Source organism: Lissotriton helveticus, chromosome 12 (assembly GCF_964261635.1).
Source record: "Lissotriton helveticus chromosome 12, aLisHel1.1, whole genome shotgun sequence".
Lineage (NCBI taxonomy): Eukaryota > Metazoa > Chordata > Amphibia > Caudata > Salamandridae > Lissotriton > Lissotriton helveticus.
Genome location: NC_136073.1, coordinates 602,051,710 through 602,068,623, shown reverse-complemented (window position 1 = coordinate 602,068,623; position 16,914 = coordinate 602,051,710). Strand labels below are relative to the sequence as shown.

The following is a 16,914-nucleotide window of genomic DNA, read 5'->3' as shown; positions in this document are numbered from 1 at the left end:
TATGGTCAAATTGATTGAATGTATATGAAGCATGTAAATCGTCTGCCAAGGCAAAAATAGTGATTATGTTTTCCTTTTTATTTAATTGTTTTCACAGATTGTTGTGTTTTAATTGTCCTGAAGAAGGTGGTGCGAATTTGCAAGATCCACCGAAACGCGTCGACATGTATTAACCCTTGGGGTTTTTTAAATATCTTTAATAGTAGTGTATTTTGATGTATGATATTGTATGCTAATATTGATGAAAGTGTTATAGACAGTGGTTAACACTATAAGGAAAAGCAACTGCAATCACTGACTGTAATCAACAGATGTTTCTTTTTAAAGGAAAAACTTTTTATAAATAATAAAACACTGAATGAGATATACACCTTGGCAATGTTATGTTTTGATTAATGTAAAGACTGTAAGTGCCTTTGTGGTTCTACTTATCTGTGGGGTCCAGAAACCTATGGTGAATGATGGTTGTGAGTTTTTACCAGAAGTAAATTGAAGTGAGCAGGATAATAGCAATAGACTATCTGTTAGACAAAATCCATTCCAGGTACCACCAAGGGAATTTACTTGTTTTACTTGTGTACTTACCCTGTTCCCTTGGGATTAAAGGGTTACTCTCTTCTTTTTGACATAGTTCAACCTGAACCAGAGATTTAAGCCTCACCACTTTTAAAGTCTACTTGCCATCATTGGTCTGGAGCAGTGGTTCTTAGTTTGATTTATTTTGAACTTTTGTGGACCCACTGAATCACTACTAGATTGGGTTCCCAGATTACAATTTACGGCCTTATTATGATGGCAGTGAACCCGGCACCGCAGGCTGCCGGTGGCGGGCCGACTGCCATCGTAAGGCCAAATATCACCGTCTGGATAAGGATGATGGGCAGTGTGCCTGGCGGCCGAAAAGCCCGTCCGCCACCGGTCTGACAGAGGCAATCATTACGATTGTCTGTTGGACCTGCCTGCATCCCTAGAATGGTGGCGGTTCCTAGCAGGCACCGCCCGCCAGATTTAGATGCCTGATCCCCGCCGGCCTATCCATGGCGGTACCCCCGCCATGGAAAGGCTAGCGAGAATTGACTTTGGGGCCCATTGCGGGGCCCCCCTTGTGCCGGGTAGTTGGTTTTTGCACTGAGGGCTACATTTCCCTGCACCAGGTGCCTGCCACTTAGTGCAGGGAAAGGCACAACCTGCATCTCCAACATTGCGGCAGGTGCTTCAGCCAGCAACACCCTCCCCAATGGTAAAAACTGCCTTTTGCAGCCACATGGTGGCAGCCGCATTGTAATTTAAAGAGCGGGACTGCCGCCATATAGGCCGGCGGTCCCAATGCCTGGGACAATGATGGACAGATTTAAGGCCGTCCGCCATCGTAATCAGCAGGTTAATTTTTTGCCTCCAATTGAACATTCCTTCGTACTTATAGGTAGTTTTAAAATGTTCATTTTTATATTTACATTTTTATGTATACATACTCTATTATTCTGCTGGGCCTTTTGTTAATCCTTGCATCCTGTGACCAATAAATGGTGCTAGTAGTGTAAACTAATACAACTGTAGCTCTAATGTTATGCATCAGCATGGGGCCTATCAAAGTGGGGGGAATTTAGATTTGCCACACCTTAGATGGTTCCCAGTCCTAAATCTAGATATATTTGTGGATTCTGTTAATTTAAATGCTTAGATACATATATAACGGAGAAGAAGAGAAACCAGATTTACCAGAATGCAATAAATACACCAAGGAATGCGCGGGCTACTCACAATAGGTGGAGACCATCATTAGATGTTTGCCATTACCCTGACCTGCAATCCCTAACTCTAATTTACCATATATTTTCTGTACTTGTGTCATTTATCTGGGTCACTCAATGCAGGTACATGTAAACATATTATTGTTAGTTCTCTGACTTCCCAGAAAGCACATCACAAAAGTGTTAGTTCCTAGTAAAGCGATTATTATCAGTTTACCAATGGCATTTCATTGTTAATTCTCATCAAAGAATGAGTCTGCCACCCAAATTTCTCACCTCTACATTTGCCTCATGTTAAGACAAGACACATAACAAAGGATTCCTTCCCACCTTGTCCCTTTAGTAGCAAGTAGGTTCTGTTCAGGCAGAAGACGTAAAGTAGGAATTACGCTATGGATGACGATGGAGACCAGGACCCAGTATAGGGGCTTTCAGGTGTCTGGGCAGGCCAAGCTGACAAGCACAGCACCTGTCAGCCAATCCCAGCAACATCCGGATGAAAAAAGTCAACAGGCAGAAGTGTCCCCCTTCTCATGGAGGTCATAATTAGCTCCTTGTGCCCAGCACCAGAAAGCACATCCTAAAATTCATAATTAGGCACTGATATGAAGTTTACGTTATTGTATGGTTGTATGTGTGACTTAGATTATATATAACACATTAATGTTAAACACACGTATGTTATCTCTCATTTCAGATTGCCAGCAACAGCTCAAGCATCATCTTTTTCAAATGACAAATACTTTAATGGAATACACTGCCCCCGGGCTGTCCCAGGGGCCTCAAAGTTTCCCAATCTCTGAACGATATGTGGAGCTGGTGGTGATATCACAGCGCAGCTTCAGGAAACAAGTGCATCACGAGGCTCTGGAGGCCGGGGAGCTCCACGAGTATCATCTTCGACAGAAAGTACAGACAGGACTGGAGCGAATAACTCCCAACCGGCTGTTTCGCTGGTGCTTCAGATCCCATCGCATGCCTCAGTGTGTGATGGTGACTGGCGTGCCAGGAGTGGGAAAGACCACACTGGTGCAAAAGTTTATTTTTGAATGGGTGAATGGAAAGCTTTACCAAAAATTTGCTTTCATTTTCTTCTTCAAATTTCGTGAACTGAACCAACATGAAAAAGAGACACCAATAAGCTTGGAACGGCTGATCCTTCAGAAATATCCTTTCCTCAGGGAAAACCTTGGGATGATCTTGGAGGACCCTCAAAAGCTGCTCTTTATCTTTGATGGCTTGGACGAAAGCAGGAGTGAAGTGGATCTCAGCAATAGGGCCTTCCAAGATCTGTGTGTCAGCCCAGGACAGGTGAAGACTGTAAGTTGGATTGTAGCCAGCCTGGTGAAGCAAACCCTGCTCAAAGGTTGTTGTGTGTTGCTGACAAGTCGTCCAATTGCTCTAGAAAAACTTGAGACTGGCATTCTTCATCGATCTGCAGAGATTGTGGGATTTCTCTCCAAAGAGCGGGAAGGGTACTTTACTAAGTTTTATAACAATGATACTATATCATCAAAAGTGTTCCAGTACGTGAGGGACACAGGAATTCTGTACACACTCTGTTACAACCCATCATATTGTTGGATAACATGCACCGCATTGAAACCTTGCTTTACTAAGCAGACAGCAAAACCCCTGGCTCCTCCCAAAACAGTGACTCAGCTCTTTGTGAGTTACATCTCAAACATACTGAAAAATCACACTACAGAACATGTTCAAGCTGATTCCACTACAGAACCTGTTAAAACTGATTTACTAGGGATTGGATGGCTAGCTGACCATGGAGTCAGAAACCGTATTTTTGTTTTCTACGATAATGATTTGTCAGCATTCAACGTCAGACCTTCAAAGTTATTGTCAGGTTTCATGATGGAAACTCTTCAAAAGGAAGAAAAGTCAGAAGTTACCCGCTCTTTCCTCCACCTCACCATTCAGGAGTTTTGGGCTGCCATGGTATATTTCCTTGATTACAAAGAAGACCGTTTTAAGAAGTTGATGCAGACAATTAGCGCCTGTGAAGATGGGCGCTATGAAATCCTTTTGCGCTTCCTTGCTGGCCTTTCCCACCCTCCAAGTCGGTCACAACTTGAAGCCCACCTGGGGCGGTTCTCTTCAGAGGCAACAAGGGAAGTCATCAAGTGGCTAGGAGAGAAAGTTCATGAGGAGCGAGAGCCATTAAAGACAAAGACAGACAAGAGAAAGCTCTTGAACATGTTCTGTTTTCTCTTTGAGTCCCGTAACAGCTCCCTGGTGCGTGAGAAAGTGGGACAAGATGTGCCTCTCGACTTTTCTGACTATTACCTTACTCCAGTAGACTGTACTATCCTCTCATACATACTCGGGTGTTGTACGGCGATTGAAAGTCTCAACCTGGATTCCTGTTTCATACAGACCGAGGGTTTGGAGAAACTTACACCAGTTCTGCACACTATCAAGGAACTGAGGTAAGATTTCAGTTTCTTTGTGAGAAAGTTAACTGGCACAATCAGTATATGTATTTTTACTAATAACAGATTTGCAGCTAGAACGATACAACCAGCATAGTCCATATACTAATCAGTATATTGAACTAGTACTGTTCAAAGAGAAAAAGGGCATCTACTTTTTTCAATCCCTGTACTTCCCTTCGCACATTAGCTGCTCCAAATGGTTTTCTTCCCAAATATCAATGGATAGATAATTGGGAGAAAAAGAGGAGTAAACTCCAGGGGCCAGATGTATGACCATTTTATTTTGCGACATGCAATTTGAGACTAATTGCGAGTCGCAAAATAAAATGTACAACAGTGTGTTTAACACTGTTTGCGATTCCCACTGGGGTCGCAAATTGCGCGGCTCATTAATATTAATGAGCCTCTCGCAATTTGCGAGCCCATTGGGAATGAAAGGCCCTCCAAGGGATGGTGGCCTACTGGGCTCAGCAGACCACCATGTCTGGGACTGCTTTTTTCAATAAAGCGGGTTTTTAGGTCTCGCCTACGCAGCGCTCATGCGCTGCATAGGAAAAAGACCTCTTGAAATCGATTCCGTTTTGGAGTCATAAACGTGCACGCGTTGCATTGCTTTGAATGGCAACGCGTGCACGTTTGGCGATTCCCTTGCGGGAGCGAGCTTTTGGTTCCTGCTCGCTCCCGCAAGGGAAACCGGCACAGGCCCCCGCCTCTCCCCTGCTGCCTCCTCTCGTCAAAACAAAATTCTGCTGAAGCTATTGGCATCCCTGATCAGTGCACTGTGCAGTAAAGGAGTTTAAGGTTTGAATGAGACCATATATTCGTATTCTCTTTCCCGGTATGCGTGGAAAGTTCGCTTGTGTGCGCAAAAAAAAACTTTTGCTTTTTCGGTTGACTTCTTGCTGCTTTAACTAAAGGTTGCTGAATCGCAGGCATTTCCCACTTGCTGCCCGCATCCTTGCCTTACATTTTGCTTGTTGACGTAGGGGTGGGTTCACAGGTCTTTATAGAGATTCATTTATCTTTCATGGAGCACTGCATTGTTCATCAGTGGCGCCGAATTGCATGATCTTAGCCAATGCGACAGGGAATACAATTTAAAGAAGTTTGTGCTAGAATTCTGCTATTGTACAGTGCTCCCGATATCTGAATGCCCATATTGTTCCTTCTCTGTATTGATGGCTGACATGTGGGTCCCTGCACTCAACGCGTAGAGCATGCTCACATTTGCCCATCAAAAGTAATAGAAGAGTCTCCCTTTTTGAAAGACCGCCTTGCTGCTCTGTTAGTGTAAACTATATTTCACGCTTGAAAGGCTTCAGTTATAACGTTGGCTGGCCTCTTTAAATGTTTTCCCAGACAGAATCTTGCCGAAGTAACGTTGATACTAGCTGTCAAAATAACAGGGGCATCCAGAGAGATTTACCGCAATTAATTCTGTTAATCATGTTTACAGATTCTAGGCCAAAATCGGACAGTTTTTTGTTTAAGGCATACTTGGGGAGATCATGCAACTTTAATTTAGTGTGACTTACCTGCGTGTATTTTAAAGTGCTGAAAGGGAATTCACATTTGATTATTTGCACCATTGTGCACTGCATAAAATATTAATGAAAGTGTCACTTTTCCATAGGTGGCACTCCAGGGCACCAAGGGGAACTTTGGGCAAACTTTGCAATTTAAAAGTAAGGCTTCTGAGTGGCAGCTTGGAAAGGAAGCATATGCTACTGTGGACGAATGCCCTGCAGCGGGTGACAAATGCTTTCTTCAGCGCCAGCAAGGAGCGACGCGGCTACCCGCGTGGCGCTGCCAAGAAAGCTTGTCCTTATTGTGCCGTTCCTTAGTTGCGTCTTCTCCCAATTTGATTTTTTCAGACATTTCTATTTTTATTAGGGTGGTTTCATAAAGTAAACTGTACCGTTTTGGCTCGTAGGCTTTGGTGACTTTGCAGAGACGTCTTTTCTTTTGTGAGCTACGCCTGAAATTTGGAAAATCCTGCCTCGTTACTTCACATCCCAGTGTCTCGGCACCACACTGATATTTTCAAGGTGTAGTGTGGTAGCGGCAGTGTGTGTTTGTGTGTGGGGAGGGGGCGGGTGAAGGGCAGACGTCTCATCTGTCAGACAAAGCTGAAGGAAAGCACAGGGACTCGGATAATGTATCCACACGCTGTTAAAAACAAATAAAACAAGCATCGGCATAGCCAATAGGTCTTGCCTTTGGAACCTTATAAGTATTTAGTTATGCAGCACAATATCCTTGCCTGGCTAAACACTTATAAGGTCCCAAATTCGAGACCTATTGGCTATGCCAATGCTTGTTTTTAAATACAGCCCGTTTTCCTTAAAGGAAAACGGGATGCATTTAAAAAAAAAAAATGAAACATTTTCGTTTAATTTTGTAAGGGCAGGCGATGGTCCCTGGGTCCACTGCCAGACATTAAAAATATTTTTGCATGCATTAGCAAAGGGGAAGGGGTCCCCAGGGGACCCCTTCCCCTTTGCGAATGTGTTACCACCTACTTGAAGTAGGTGGTGGTAATTGAGAGTGTTTTGCGACCGCAATTGCGTTTTTCAAAACATTAGTACATGGTTTCGAGATTCGCTATTTGGAAGGGAAGCCCCTTCCAAATAGCGAGTCCCTAAACCTATTTAGTGAGTCTCAAATAAATTGCGACTCGCTAAGTAGGCTTTGTACATGGCCCATGATGTTTTTGCATGCGCAAACGGGTTCACAAACCTGTTTGCGCATGCAAAAATAGGTCGCACATCTGGAAGCCTTAAAACCTCTTGTATGTGAATTCATTAGAAGTCACTAGGCCTCTGAGAAATTGGGTTGTCAGTTGACTGGGCTGTGAACCCTGGTCGAGCAAGAGCCACAATCCCTTGGAGGTTGAACCACAAAAAGTCACTACATTAACCTGTGCTTAACCCTGGGTAGCTTGGTACAAAAAGCAGTCAGGCTTAACATAGAGGCAATGTGTAAATTATTTATGCAGCGCGCAAACAGTAATAAAATGAAAACACAGCACAAGAAGAATCCCAAATCAGTTTGGAACAATAGGGGGACATTTTAATAAATGATTACATACCAAAATGACAACAATTCAATCAGTCGAACTGGAGTTCTTAATTTTAAATACATTTTGTGAAATTTAGTGCCTAAGAGATCAAAGCACCAACCGTGGACATCTGGTCCCGCAAGATGGGGTCAAAGTTGAAAGTTAAGGCAGACCGCGATGGAGCACGGTTTGGATACAAGAAGTGGATTGGGCCCGGTCAGTGCTTACCTTTGGACCTAGAAAGATTTCTGAAGAAAAATGTCCGGAGAGCATCGTTGTTGGATGGCCGGGAGCGAAGCTGCAGTGACAATTTGTAACTTCATATTTGGTCCCTGAAATTAAGTTGAAAATCTCCAGCGGGGCAGGGCAGAAGACTGTAGCCGAAGACAATTCCACGAAGCTGCATACCCGTTTGTCGAAGGCACGCTGAAACAGATTTGCTGCAGTGCAAAAGAATGTAGAGGTAGAAGCTGCAAAGTCAGTCCGACCAGCGATTCCCCTCTGGTGGATATGTGTGCAGGTTATGATATGTGATAGAGCGCGCGAGGCCACCCGACCAATAGTTTTCGCCGTTTCCGGTTTCAGGGCCCATATACTTTTCAAATCACCATATACATCGATCAGGTGACTTCACGAGCTCTACCAAGTTGGTGTGTGTGTGTTCCCTGCTACCAATTTTCGGTGCACCCGACTTACCATCCACCGATGCGGGTGCCTAATGACCACAATGAATCAGGGAGCTAGCTGTAAGGAAAGGCAGCAAAATACAAACTCAACCAATAACATTCAAATACTGTTTAAATGACCACGGACAACTGGAAGTTTTAAAATGTTTATCTAAAGTTCATTATTTTCTTGCATGAGGTACAATAAAACAAGGCAATCAATAACCAAGACAGGGGTGTGGAATTTATTAAAATATCTACTTGTCCATAGGGCAGGTTGCTTCATAAATCTACTTGTCCTGTAACAAAATCCACTTGTCCCTTTGGTGCCATGTAGTTCGGTGACAAATTATGGCAGCGGTCTCATTATATAAGAGCTCTTATGTAGCCTCTTGGATTATGCCAGGGCTCATACCATAGTAGTATTTGAATACTAGCAATCCCTTTATGGTGCCACGTTTCGGCAGATCTACATACTGGGACTGAAGGTAGTGGTAAGCAATAGTTCCAGGGTTGGAATGCCCTTTTGAGTCTGTGCAAACCTACTAACTTGCATGTTTTAAGGGTGTTCAGCAACTCTTCTCTAATATTTCCCATACTGAGAAATGTTGGAAATTTACTCCTGATAATGGCAAGCGTAAACCTTCTTCCAGAGTTGGGGAAACAGTGGTTGGAGGGAAAATGAACTTGCAAACAATCAGGTTTTCGCATGAGCAAATCTACACATGCATATTTGCTCATGCTAAAATTCAGTTCACAAATATTTTCTAGGAGTACAATTTCTTTCCCTACTACTGTAAATTCTTGTGAATTCACGAAACCCATATAGCTGCACTTATTTCAAGGACATATAACAAGGGTGCACTTTTGAGATTTTTTTTAATAATTGGGCCACTAATTTGGTCTGGCGTTAACCATGACCTTTTGTGTTTATTAAAATTCTCTCTCTCTGTATCAACTTGCTTCACTGTGAGTGACCTTATTCTGCACATTTCGCAAGGAGCATATCGGCACACAAAGTAGTTTTGTTCAGCGCCAATAACTAATGTGTCAGTGCGTGCTTTTTTGAGACCAAAAACTATTTTTGCTTTTGCCAATGTTTGTTATAATGGTGAGGGCCTGGCAGATCTCACATCAATAAGGTTTTACAAAAACCATGCCAAAACAAGTCACGCATTGCCAAAACTAAAAAGCTGACCACCAATTTCAGACCTACTGGCTTTGCCAATGCTTGTTTATTTTTATGTTTCCCATAATCTTATTGAAACTGGTTACCCTGATTTTCCAAAAGGAATATTTTTGGTAAATACTAGCATGCATCAACACATTTTACTAAATGATGCTGCAAAGAAATGGTACCTGAAAATGTACAGTAGTTTAGCTAAATGTTTTTTCTCTACTTTCATTTTTTTAGGAACATTTTATATTGAAAGCAAAGGATCATTAATCTTGCTTTCAAGCTTCTGCAAATATTTGCATCTAATCAGAGAGCATTTTGGCAGCATTATGCATAGCCTCATAGTGCTAAACTTTGAAACCATGTGTACACACTTCTATACTGGAACAACTGTCAGTATTGCAGTCAGAATTTACATTTACTTAAAGCGCTCACCCTAATAATAAAGGCTTTAAATTAATGAACCATAAATACAAGTTTGAACAGCATTAACAAATAAACACAAAAATTAACTTAACTGCAGGCATTGCCCTTCCCTGACCCTTAATGTGGCACTGCAAACTGGCAGCTAAAGGGTTTGTGCTGCAGGGGGTTGGGCCTACTTGTCCCAAGGACAAAATACACATTAAAACTTGTTGCCCTTGACCCCAAACAATATGTCCTGGGCGTCGGGCTATAGGAATTCCACATCCCTGCAAGATAACGTAAATCACATAGGCATAAAGAAATAATGACAGAGTAATCATCAAAGTACTAATAAAATGTAACGAGAAAAGATACTATGCAAGTCAGTATTATCTAAACAGGGATAGCCTAAGTGTGAGTGACTATAGGAGAGCTTATAATGAATAACACGCTTCACTTAAGGTGAAGGGGCCTTTGAACAATCTAGGCAACGAAGTTCTAGACCATATCAGGAAATGACACACTGCTATGCAAAATATAATTTCTAACAAATGAGAAGACATAGGAATAAACTTATGGAAAATATAAATGACTTTCAATAGTTGCAGAAAGGCATGGAAAATATCACATATGCAATGTTGAACTTTATTAAAGCAAAAGTTAGAAATTCAGAAGGTGCAAGAATTTCAAGAGGTTCAGAGCAATATTTACCTAGAAAGGTGTGGAAACCAAACCCTGGCCACGGGTCGGTTAAGGACAGGAAACCCTCAAGGAAGGATACCCCTCAAGGACGGCAGGTGCAGAATGGACACCCAGGACAGGACAGGATACCCTCGGAATAGGAATCAGGACAGGACCCTCAGGACAGGACAGCAAACCCTCAGGACAGGACCCTCTTCAGGACAGGACCAGAACCCACAGTTCGGAAGCAACGCCTGCGCTCCACCCGCTCTGCAGCTATCGATCAAGACCCCGATTGGGTCAGCGAACTCCCAGCTAAGTGCTTTGCCAGCACTTTAAGGTTCAGTAGAACCTCAGTCTATGGTCAAATTCGGACAGAGTGCTTGCAGCGCTCTGTATCTTCAGTCACCTATTGAGTGCGTTGGGTCAGTGACAGGTCAGCTAAACCAGACAAGTCGGACGGTTCACTAGGTGAACCCAGGGTAGATATACAGTTTGGGGACAGTGTACCACCCCCCAATGTTGCAAAGTGTCAAAATCCCTCAATTTGGATTGGTCCTAAGGTAGGATTTGGGTAACACACCAATCAGAACAGTCTATTTGTATGCCACATTAACATTTTCTGGTACCGCCTATTGAGATAGGGGTTCCCATGAGAGACTACACGGCAAGCAGCAATACATTTACATTGTAACATATAATAAGCCACATTCGCTGTTCTCGCAGGGCAGAGGTGACTTTCTCAGGAGCATCTTGCCCATCACTGCCAACTGGCGGTGTTCCATCTGTCAAGGTCCCTCGTGCTGCCGAATGTCGCACAGGCGCAGAAGGGACCTCCAATATGGCTCTCCTCTCACTCAGACCCCCATTTCCCGCGGTACATGAAAAGTAAGCGGAAACAAATTAATACATAATAATGTCATTATGAAAACACATCACAGGGTTTGTACTTTTAACTCATCATCAAGAAATAAACTTATTGCATCTAAATGTTAGCTACATTGATACGGGCACAAGAGCAGTGGCACGAGCAGTACCACATGATAAGCACAGCTATGAATTACGCATGCGCATAACTTTCCCTCCACTTCTGCAGACGCGTCAGGACACGTGAGTGTGGCTGACGCATGCGCAGTAACTAAAATACAAGCGGCGGCCATATTAGAGGACACGGATAAAATTCATTAGAAATACACATAGGCAAGCTTCGGGAACTTTGCCTAAACAGAATAAATGTTAGTAAAACATACATTTTGTTACCTTATTACACATAAACGAGGTTCTTGACTTCGGCAAGCCGCAAAATATGCGAAGCTTTGCTTCATCAATCCCCTCTTTGATGATATTTACTATCATCACAAATTATAATGGAACCAGATGCCAACTTTCTTTCATACTTTATAAAGTTCTATTTCTTCCAGCAGCCGTTCTAACTTTTCTCTCTCAGTTTTAGCAGGGTGAGAAGTCTTCACCTTTTTGTATATCTGATCATTCACCTCCTCTAATTCAATCTCATCCACACTTCGTTTCACTCCTCTTGCATTTACCTCGTGCTTTTTGGTACGCTTGCGGTATTTACAGCATAAGAAAATGGAAAGTATAATAAGACCTATAATACCAATTGGCATCAGAATTTTGAATAATAAGCTTTTACCTATGCTAGCAAGCCAATGACCTACATTTGAGAGACCATCTACCAGTCTCTTCCAGGCACTATCAACCTCGAGTGGTTTGAGTTTCTTTGCCAAATTAGTAATGTTTTTCACATATCTTTTGATCTGTACACTTTTATCCGGAATATAAGTGCAACAATGTTGCGCCTTCAACATCCGGCAGACTCCGCCCTCTTTCGCTAATAAGGTGTCAAGAGCAAGTCGATTTTGTAAAACCATTGATCTGATCGCAACCATTTCGGTATTGACCAGCAGAAATCCATGAGCTGTTTCAGTAGACAGCACATCTACTATAGTAGACAATTTGCAAATTCTGTGAGTGTTCAGAACCACTCCCACTCCAGGTATCAGTGCACTGAAAATACTACCCATAATTTCACCTATACTTTCTCTTTTACTACGCACTAAGCCATTAGTATCTTCATTGCTTCCAGCTTTTCCATTCACATGGTATATTTTCGGGAAGACAATGCCAAAGTAGCAGCTTCCATACCAGTGATCCGGCAATTTGAAATAAGCCTTGTCCCCACAAATATAATAAATTCCAGGAAACACAGGCTCTGACCCATTTTTGAAACCCCAACCTCCAATTACCTTGTAATTATGTTCGCATTCACTGGAACCAATGAAAACATTATTATAATAGCTAGTCTTCTCGCGGTGAAGACATAGCTTGCCTTTCTTTTCAAAATCCAGCAACAGAGCAGGACCCGCTCCACCAGATGAGGTGCCTTCCATGTTCTCTGCCCACTTTGGCCTTTTCTGACTTTCGTCATTAGCCTTCTTTTGAATTTTAATTCTCCTTTTCTCTGCCATGTTCAGGAACATCTTTTCCTGCTCACGCAAAGAACAAGTCAAGTTATCTCTGTGTGCGTCTGCTATGTCAATGTTACCTATAGTCAGAAAGTAGTCTCCCATATATCTTATGGTGTCAGTTTTGGTATGTACAGGATTCAAGTTCCCACGTATAGGAAGTTCAGAAAAGATCACGTCATTGTTAGAGTAATAGTACTGTAACGGTCCTCTTTTATAGAATAAACTAGCTAAAATGCTACAGGAGATTCCATATGTCAATGGCAGATGATGGTATGTCACGCCCTCAGCCACCGAAGTAGGTAGCTTCATGCAGACATAGCAATCTTCAATTTCCATAGTCTCTACATAGTGTATTAACAAGTTTGCGAAAACATTTAAGTGTGTCCTGTTCTTCATTCCATGATAATGTAGTCCTCCCTCATCTGATGCTTCTAAGTTCTGCTTTGTTTGCCTCAAAGCTCTCTCATGTCGTGCTACACTCTGTGTTGTTAGCTCCTCATTATCGGTATTTACAACTTCAGTAGGGACAATGTTAGTATCTTTACTTACAGCAAAGGGAATGAAAATTGTTAATCCTATCCAGATAACTATCAGCACTACTATACTACATATACACACCTTGCAACACGTCTTAAAACGGCTGCAACTAGGTCTACCATTCACTGTTGAATCAGACATTTTGGCTCAGAAGGAGTCTCTCGAACCCCTCTTTTTGGCTTCACACAATTAGCTTACTTTGTGCAAATTCACGGTGGTTCGTCTTCCTCTTCAGCTGAGTACTCTGGGACGGGTTCTCCGTCGCTCACGTCAGTTATATCAAGATCTTCAAGTTCCTCCAAAACCAGTGTCCATTCAGGAGATTTGTACTTTTTGTTTTGTCTTTTTATTCGCTCACTCCTTCTTTTGGAAGAGTCTTCTTCTTGCTCTGCTATTCGAGCACTTCTTCTTGCTTCTGCACGTTTTTCTTCCACTGTCTTTATCCTTAGTCTCAATCTTTTTACAAACCTAGGCTCAAGGTTGTTTCTTTTCTTTAGTCTCTTAGTTGGTACTTGGACTTCACTTTCTTTTCTTATTCTCTTGTTCTCTTTATCTTGTGGTAATTCTTCTCCACTTTCTTCTCCTACTTCCCTTATCTGGCTAGTTCCAGGGCTAGCATCAAATTCTTCTGCCTGGTTGCTAATCTGGCCTTGTTCAGGAATATTTTGTTTTTGGCTTTCGATTGTCTCTGTTTCTGTTTCGGTTTCCTGAACCCGTTCTTTTAACCCTCTCTGATCCTGTTCAAGCACTTCGATCTCTTGATTTTCTTCTGCTCGAACTATCACTCTATTTCTAGTCTCTCCCTTATCTGCATCAGGTGTTAGCGGTGGTGTATCGAATACCTGCTCTGTCCCTGTCTGACCTTCTCCTTCCTCAGTTTTGATTTGAATCTCAAGCGGCTGAGGTTCTTCGCCTGTGCCTTGCTTTTCCTGACTAGTCCACTCTCTACCTTCACTAAGTCGTTCTCTTGTTCTGATAGGATCTTCGGTCAGATCAATCATCGGTATCCATTCTTCTGGCCATATGCTTGGCAGCTCGTCTTCAGCTACTCCTGGCTCAGTTTCCTGGACCTCTTCCACAGGCTGGTTTCTTGGCAGTTCGTAGTCAACTACTCCTGGGCCAACGTCTGCTGTTCCTGCAACCTGACTGGTGCTGGGCTGCTCGTTGTCAGTTGCTTCTGGTCTGGCTCCTTCAGGGTCCTCTGCTGGTTGCCCTTCTTCTTCAAATCCTTTGTCTGGCAATACCTTCTGGGTGTGTCCAGCGTGGATCCACTGGGGAACACCTGCGACCTTCACTGCAGTGGTTGTTACCAGGATTACTTGGCGTTTCTTTCCCCACCTTGGTGCCAGACAGCTTGATCGAGTGTGCTTCTTTATTTTGACCCAGTCTCCTGGAACCAAGCTGTGGAGAGGAGTCGTTGGATTGAGGATGCCGTCGTCTCCAATCTGGCGAGAGATAGAACGCACTTGGTCACCCAATCTTCTGCAGTATTCAAGCACCAAATCATCAGTAATACTCAACAGTTTGCTTCCTGGCACCCATGCTTGTCTCATCACTCTTCCCATAATGATTTCATGGGGACTTAGGCCTGTCTTGCGGTCAGGAACACTTCTCAGTCCCATCAGGACCAGGGGCAGGGCCTTCACCCAGGTCATGCCCGTAGCATCTGTCAGCTTTGCTAGTCTGTTTTTGATAGTTCCATTTACTTGTTCCACTATTCCAGAAGCCTCTGGGTGGTATGCACAATGGAGTTTCTGCCTTATTCCAAAGGCCTTACACAGTTCAGCCAGTATTTCATTCTGGAAATGTCCACCCTTATCTGATTCAATAATGTATGGTATTCCGAATCTAGGTATCAGTTCTTTTAGTAAACACTTCGCTACTGTCAGTGCGTCACTTTGAGGAGTAGGGTAAGCTTCTACCCATTTTGAAAATACGCAAACAATGACAAGGACATATCGTTTCCCTTCACAACGGGGCATGGTGATGAAATCAATCTGTATCCTTATAAAGGGACCCCCTGATCTCCCAATCCTGCTCAGTTCAACCATTGTCCTCTTGCCTGGGTTCATCTGTTGACATGACAGGCACCTCTGGCAGAGGGACTCTGCTACCTTCCTGAACTTTTTACTGTACCAAGTCTGTTTAAATACCAGAATCATGGCATCCCTACCAATGTGTGATCCTTCATGTATTAATCTTGCCATTGTGCCAAGCAAGTGTCGGGGTAACACAGGCATACCAGTTGGGCCCAAAATCACACCATCCACACGTCTCGGTCTACACCCATCCTCCTTCCATTTCTCTCTTTCTTGCCAAGGAGCCGATTCCTGCCACTCTCTCACTTCATCCCACGTAGGCACTTCTTCAAACACCTGAAGCTGGCAGCTGGTTCCTGGCCCCCCTCGTTTTGGATTTACAATATACCGATCTTTGGCACACCATTGGGCCACTCGATCAGCATAATCGTTTCCCAGTGATACTCTGTCCATGCTCCTTTGATGAGCAGCACATTTTACCACTGCCAGTTCTTTGGGCAACTGGATGGCCTCTAAAAGGTCATGAACAACCTTTGCATTCCGAATGGGAGTACCTGAGGAAGTCATGAATTCCCTTTGTAGCCATAATTGGCCAAAGTCATGCACAACTCCATAACAGTACTGACTGTCAGTATACACTGTTATGCGTAAGTCCTTCCCAATTTTGCAAGCCTTTATCATGGCTATCAATTCGGCTACTTGTGCAGACTTGATGTTATATAGGTAACCTGCTTCTTCAATTTTGGTGAAAGACACTACTGCATAAGCAGCACTCAAGCCTCCTAGTTCATGTCTTAGACAGGAACCATCCACAAATAGTTCTTTATCATGCTCAGGCAATGGTACTTCTTTTATGTCTGGGCGTGGCTTAGTACTGAACTCTGTCAGGTCAATACAATCATGTTCATCATCATCCCCACCTTCTATTTCCAAGGGGTCGGGGAGTAAGGTGGCAGGGTTCAGAATACCGCACCTAACAATGCTTACATTTGCTGCACCCACAAGAATCCTCTCGTATTTAGTCAGCCGACTAGGGGTGAGATACTGTGTTTTAGTTCTGGTCAATAGAATTACCACTCCATGTGAAACATACACGGTCACAGGATGTCCCATGACAATGGACTCACTCTGTTCCAAACTTGCACAGGTAGCAGCTACTGCTTTCAGACAGCCTGGTAACCCAGCAGCTACTGGGTCCAATGTGGCAGAGAAATAAGCCACAGGCCTTCTGGTCGTGCCATGTTCTTGAGTCAGGACTGACAATGCGCAATTATCGCGAGTGTCACAGAAAAGGGCAAACTCTTTGGAATAATCTGGCATTCCCAACGCAGGGGCTGTACACAGACAGTTTTTCAGTCTTGTGAAAGCCATTAGACTTTCATCGTCCCACTCTACAACATCTGGCATTCCTCTCGTGGTCATTTTTATCAAGGGCCTGGCTAAGGCTGCAAATCCCAGAATCCACTGTCTGCAGTACCCTAATACCCCCAGGAACATTCTGACATCTTTTTGAGTACGGGGCAACTGCATCTTTTGAATTATTCTCACTCTTTCTGATGTGACTTTTCTGACACCCTTTTCTATCTGGTGTCCTAGATATTTCACTGATTTCGCACAGAACTGTAGTTTGTCAGGGGCCACTTTATGCCCTTTCTCACA

At 43.3% G+C, this 16,914-nt stretch overlaps 1 protein-coding gene across 3 annotated transcripts in view; it reads left to right on the top strand.

Moving 5' to 3' along the window:
• Window positions 1-16,914, top strand: part of LOC144798550 (NACHT, LRR and PYD domains-containing protein 3-like) — a 925,301-nt gene that overhangs the window by 474,641 nt on the left and 433,746 nt on the right. For all 3 annotated transcript variants that reach the window (XM_078669484.1, XM_078669486.1, XM_078669485.1), the window contains exon 6: window positions 2,449-4,195. In XM_078669484.1, coding sequence (XP_078525610.1) covers window positions 2,449-4,195 — 1,747 coding nt within the window. The remainder of the gene's footprint in view (window positions 1-2,448; window positions 4,196-16,914) is intronic.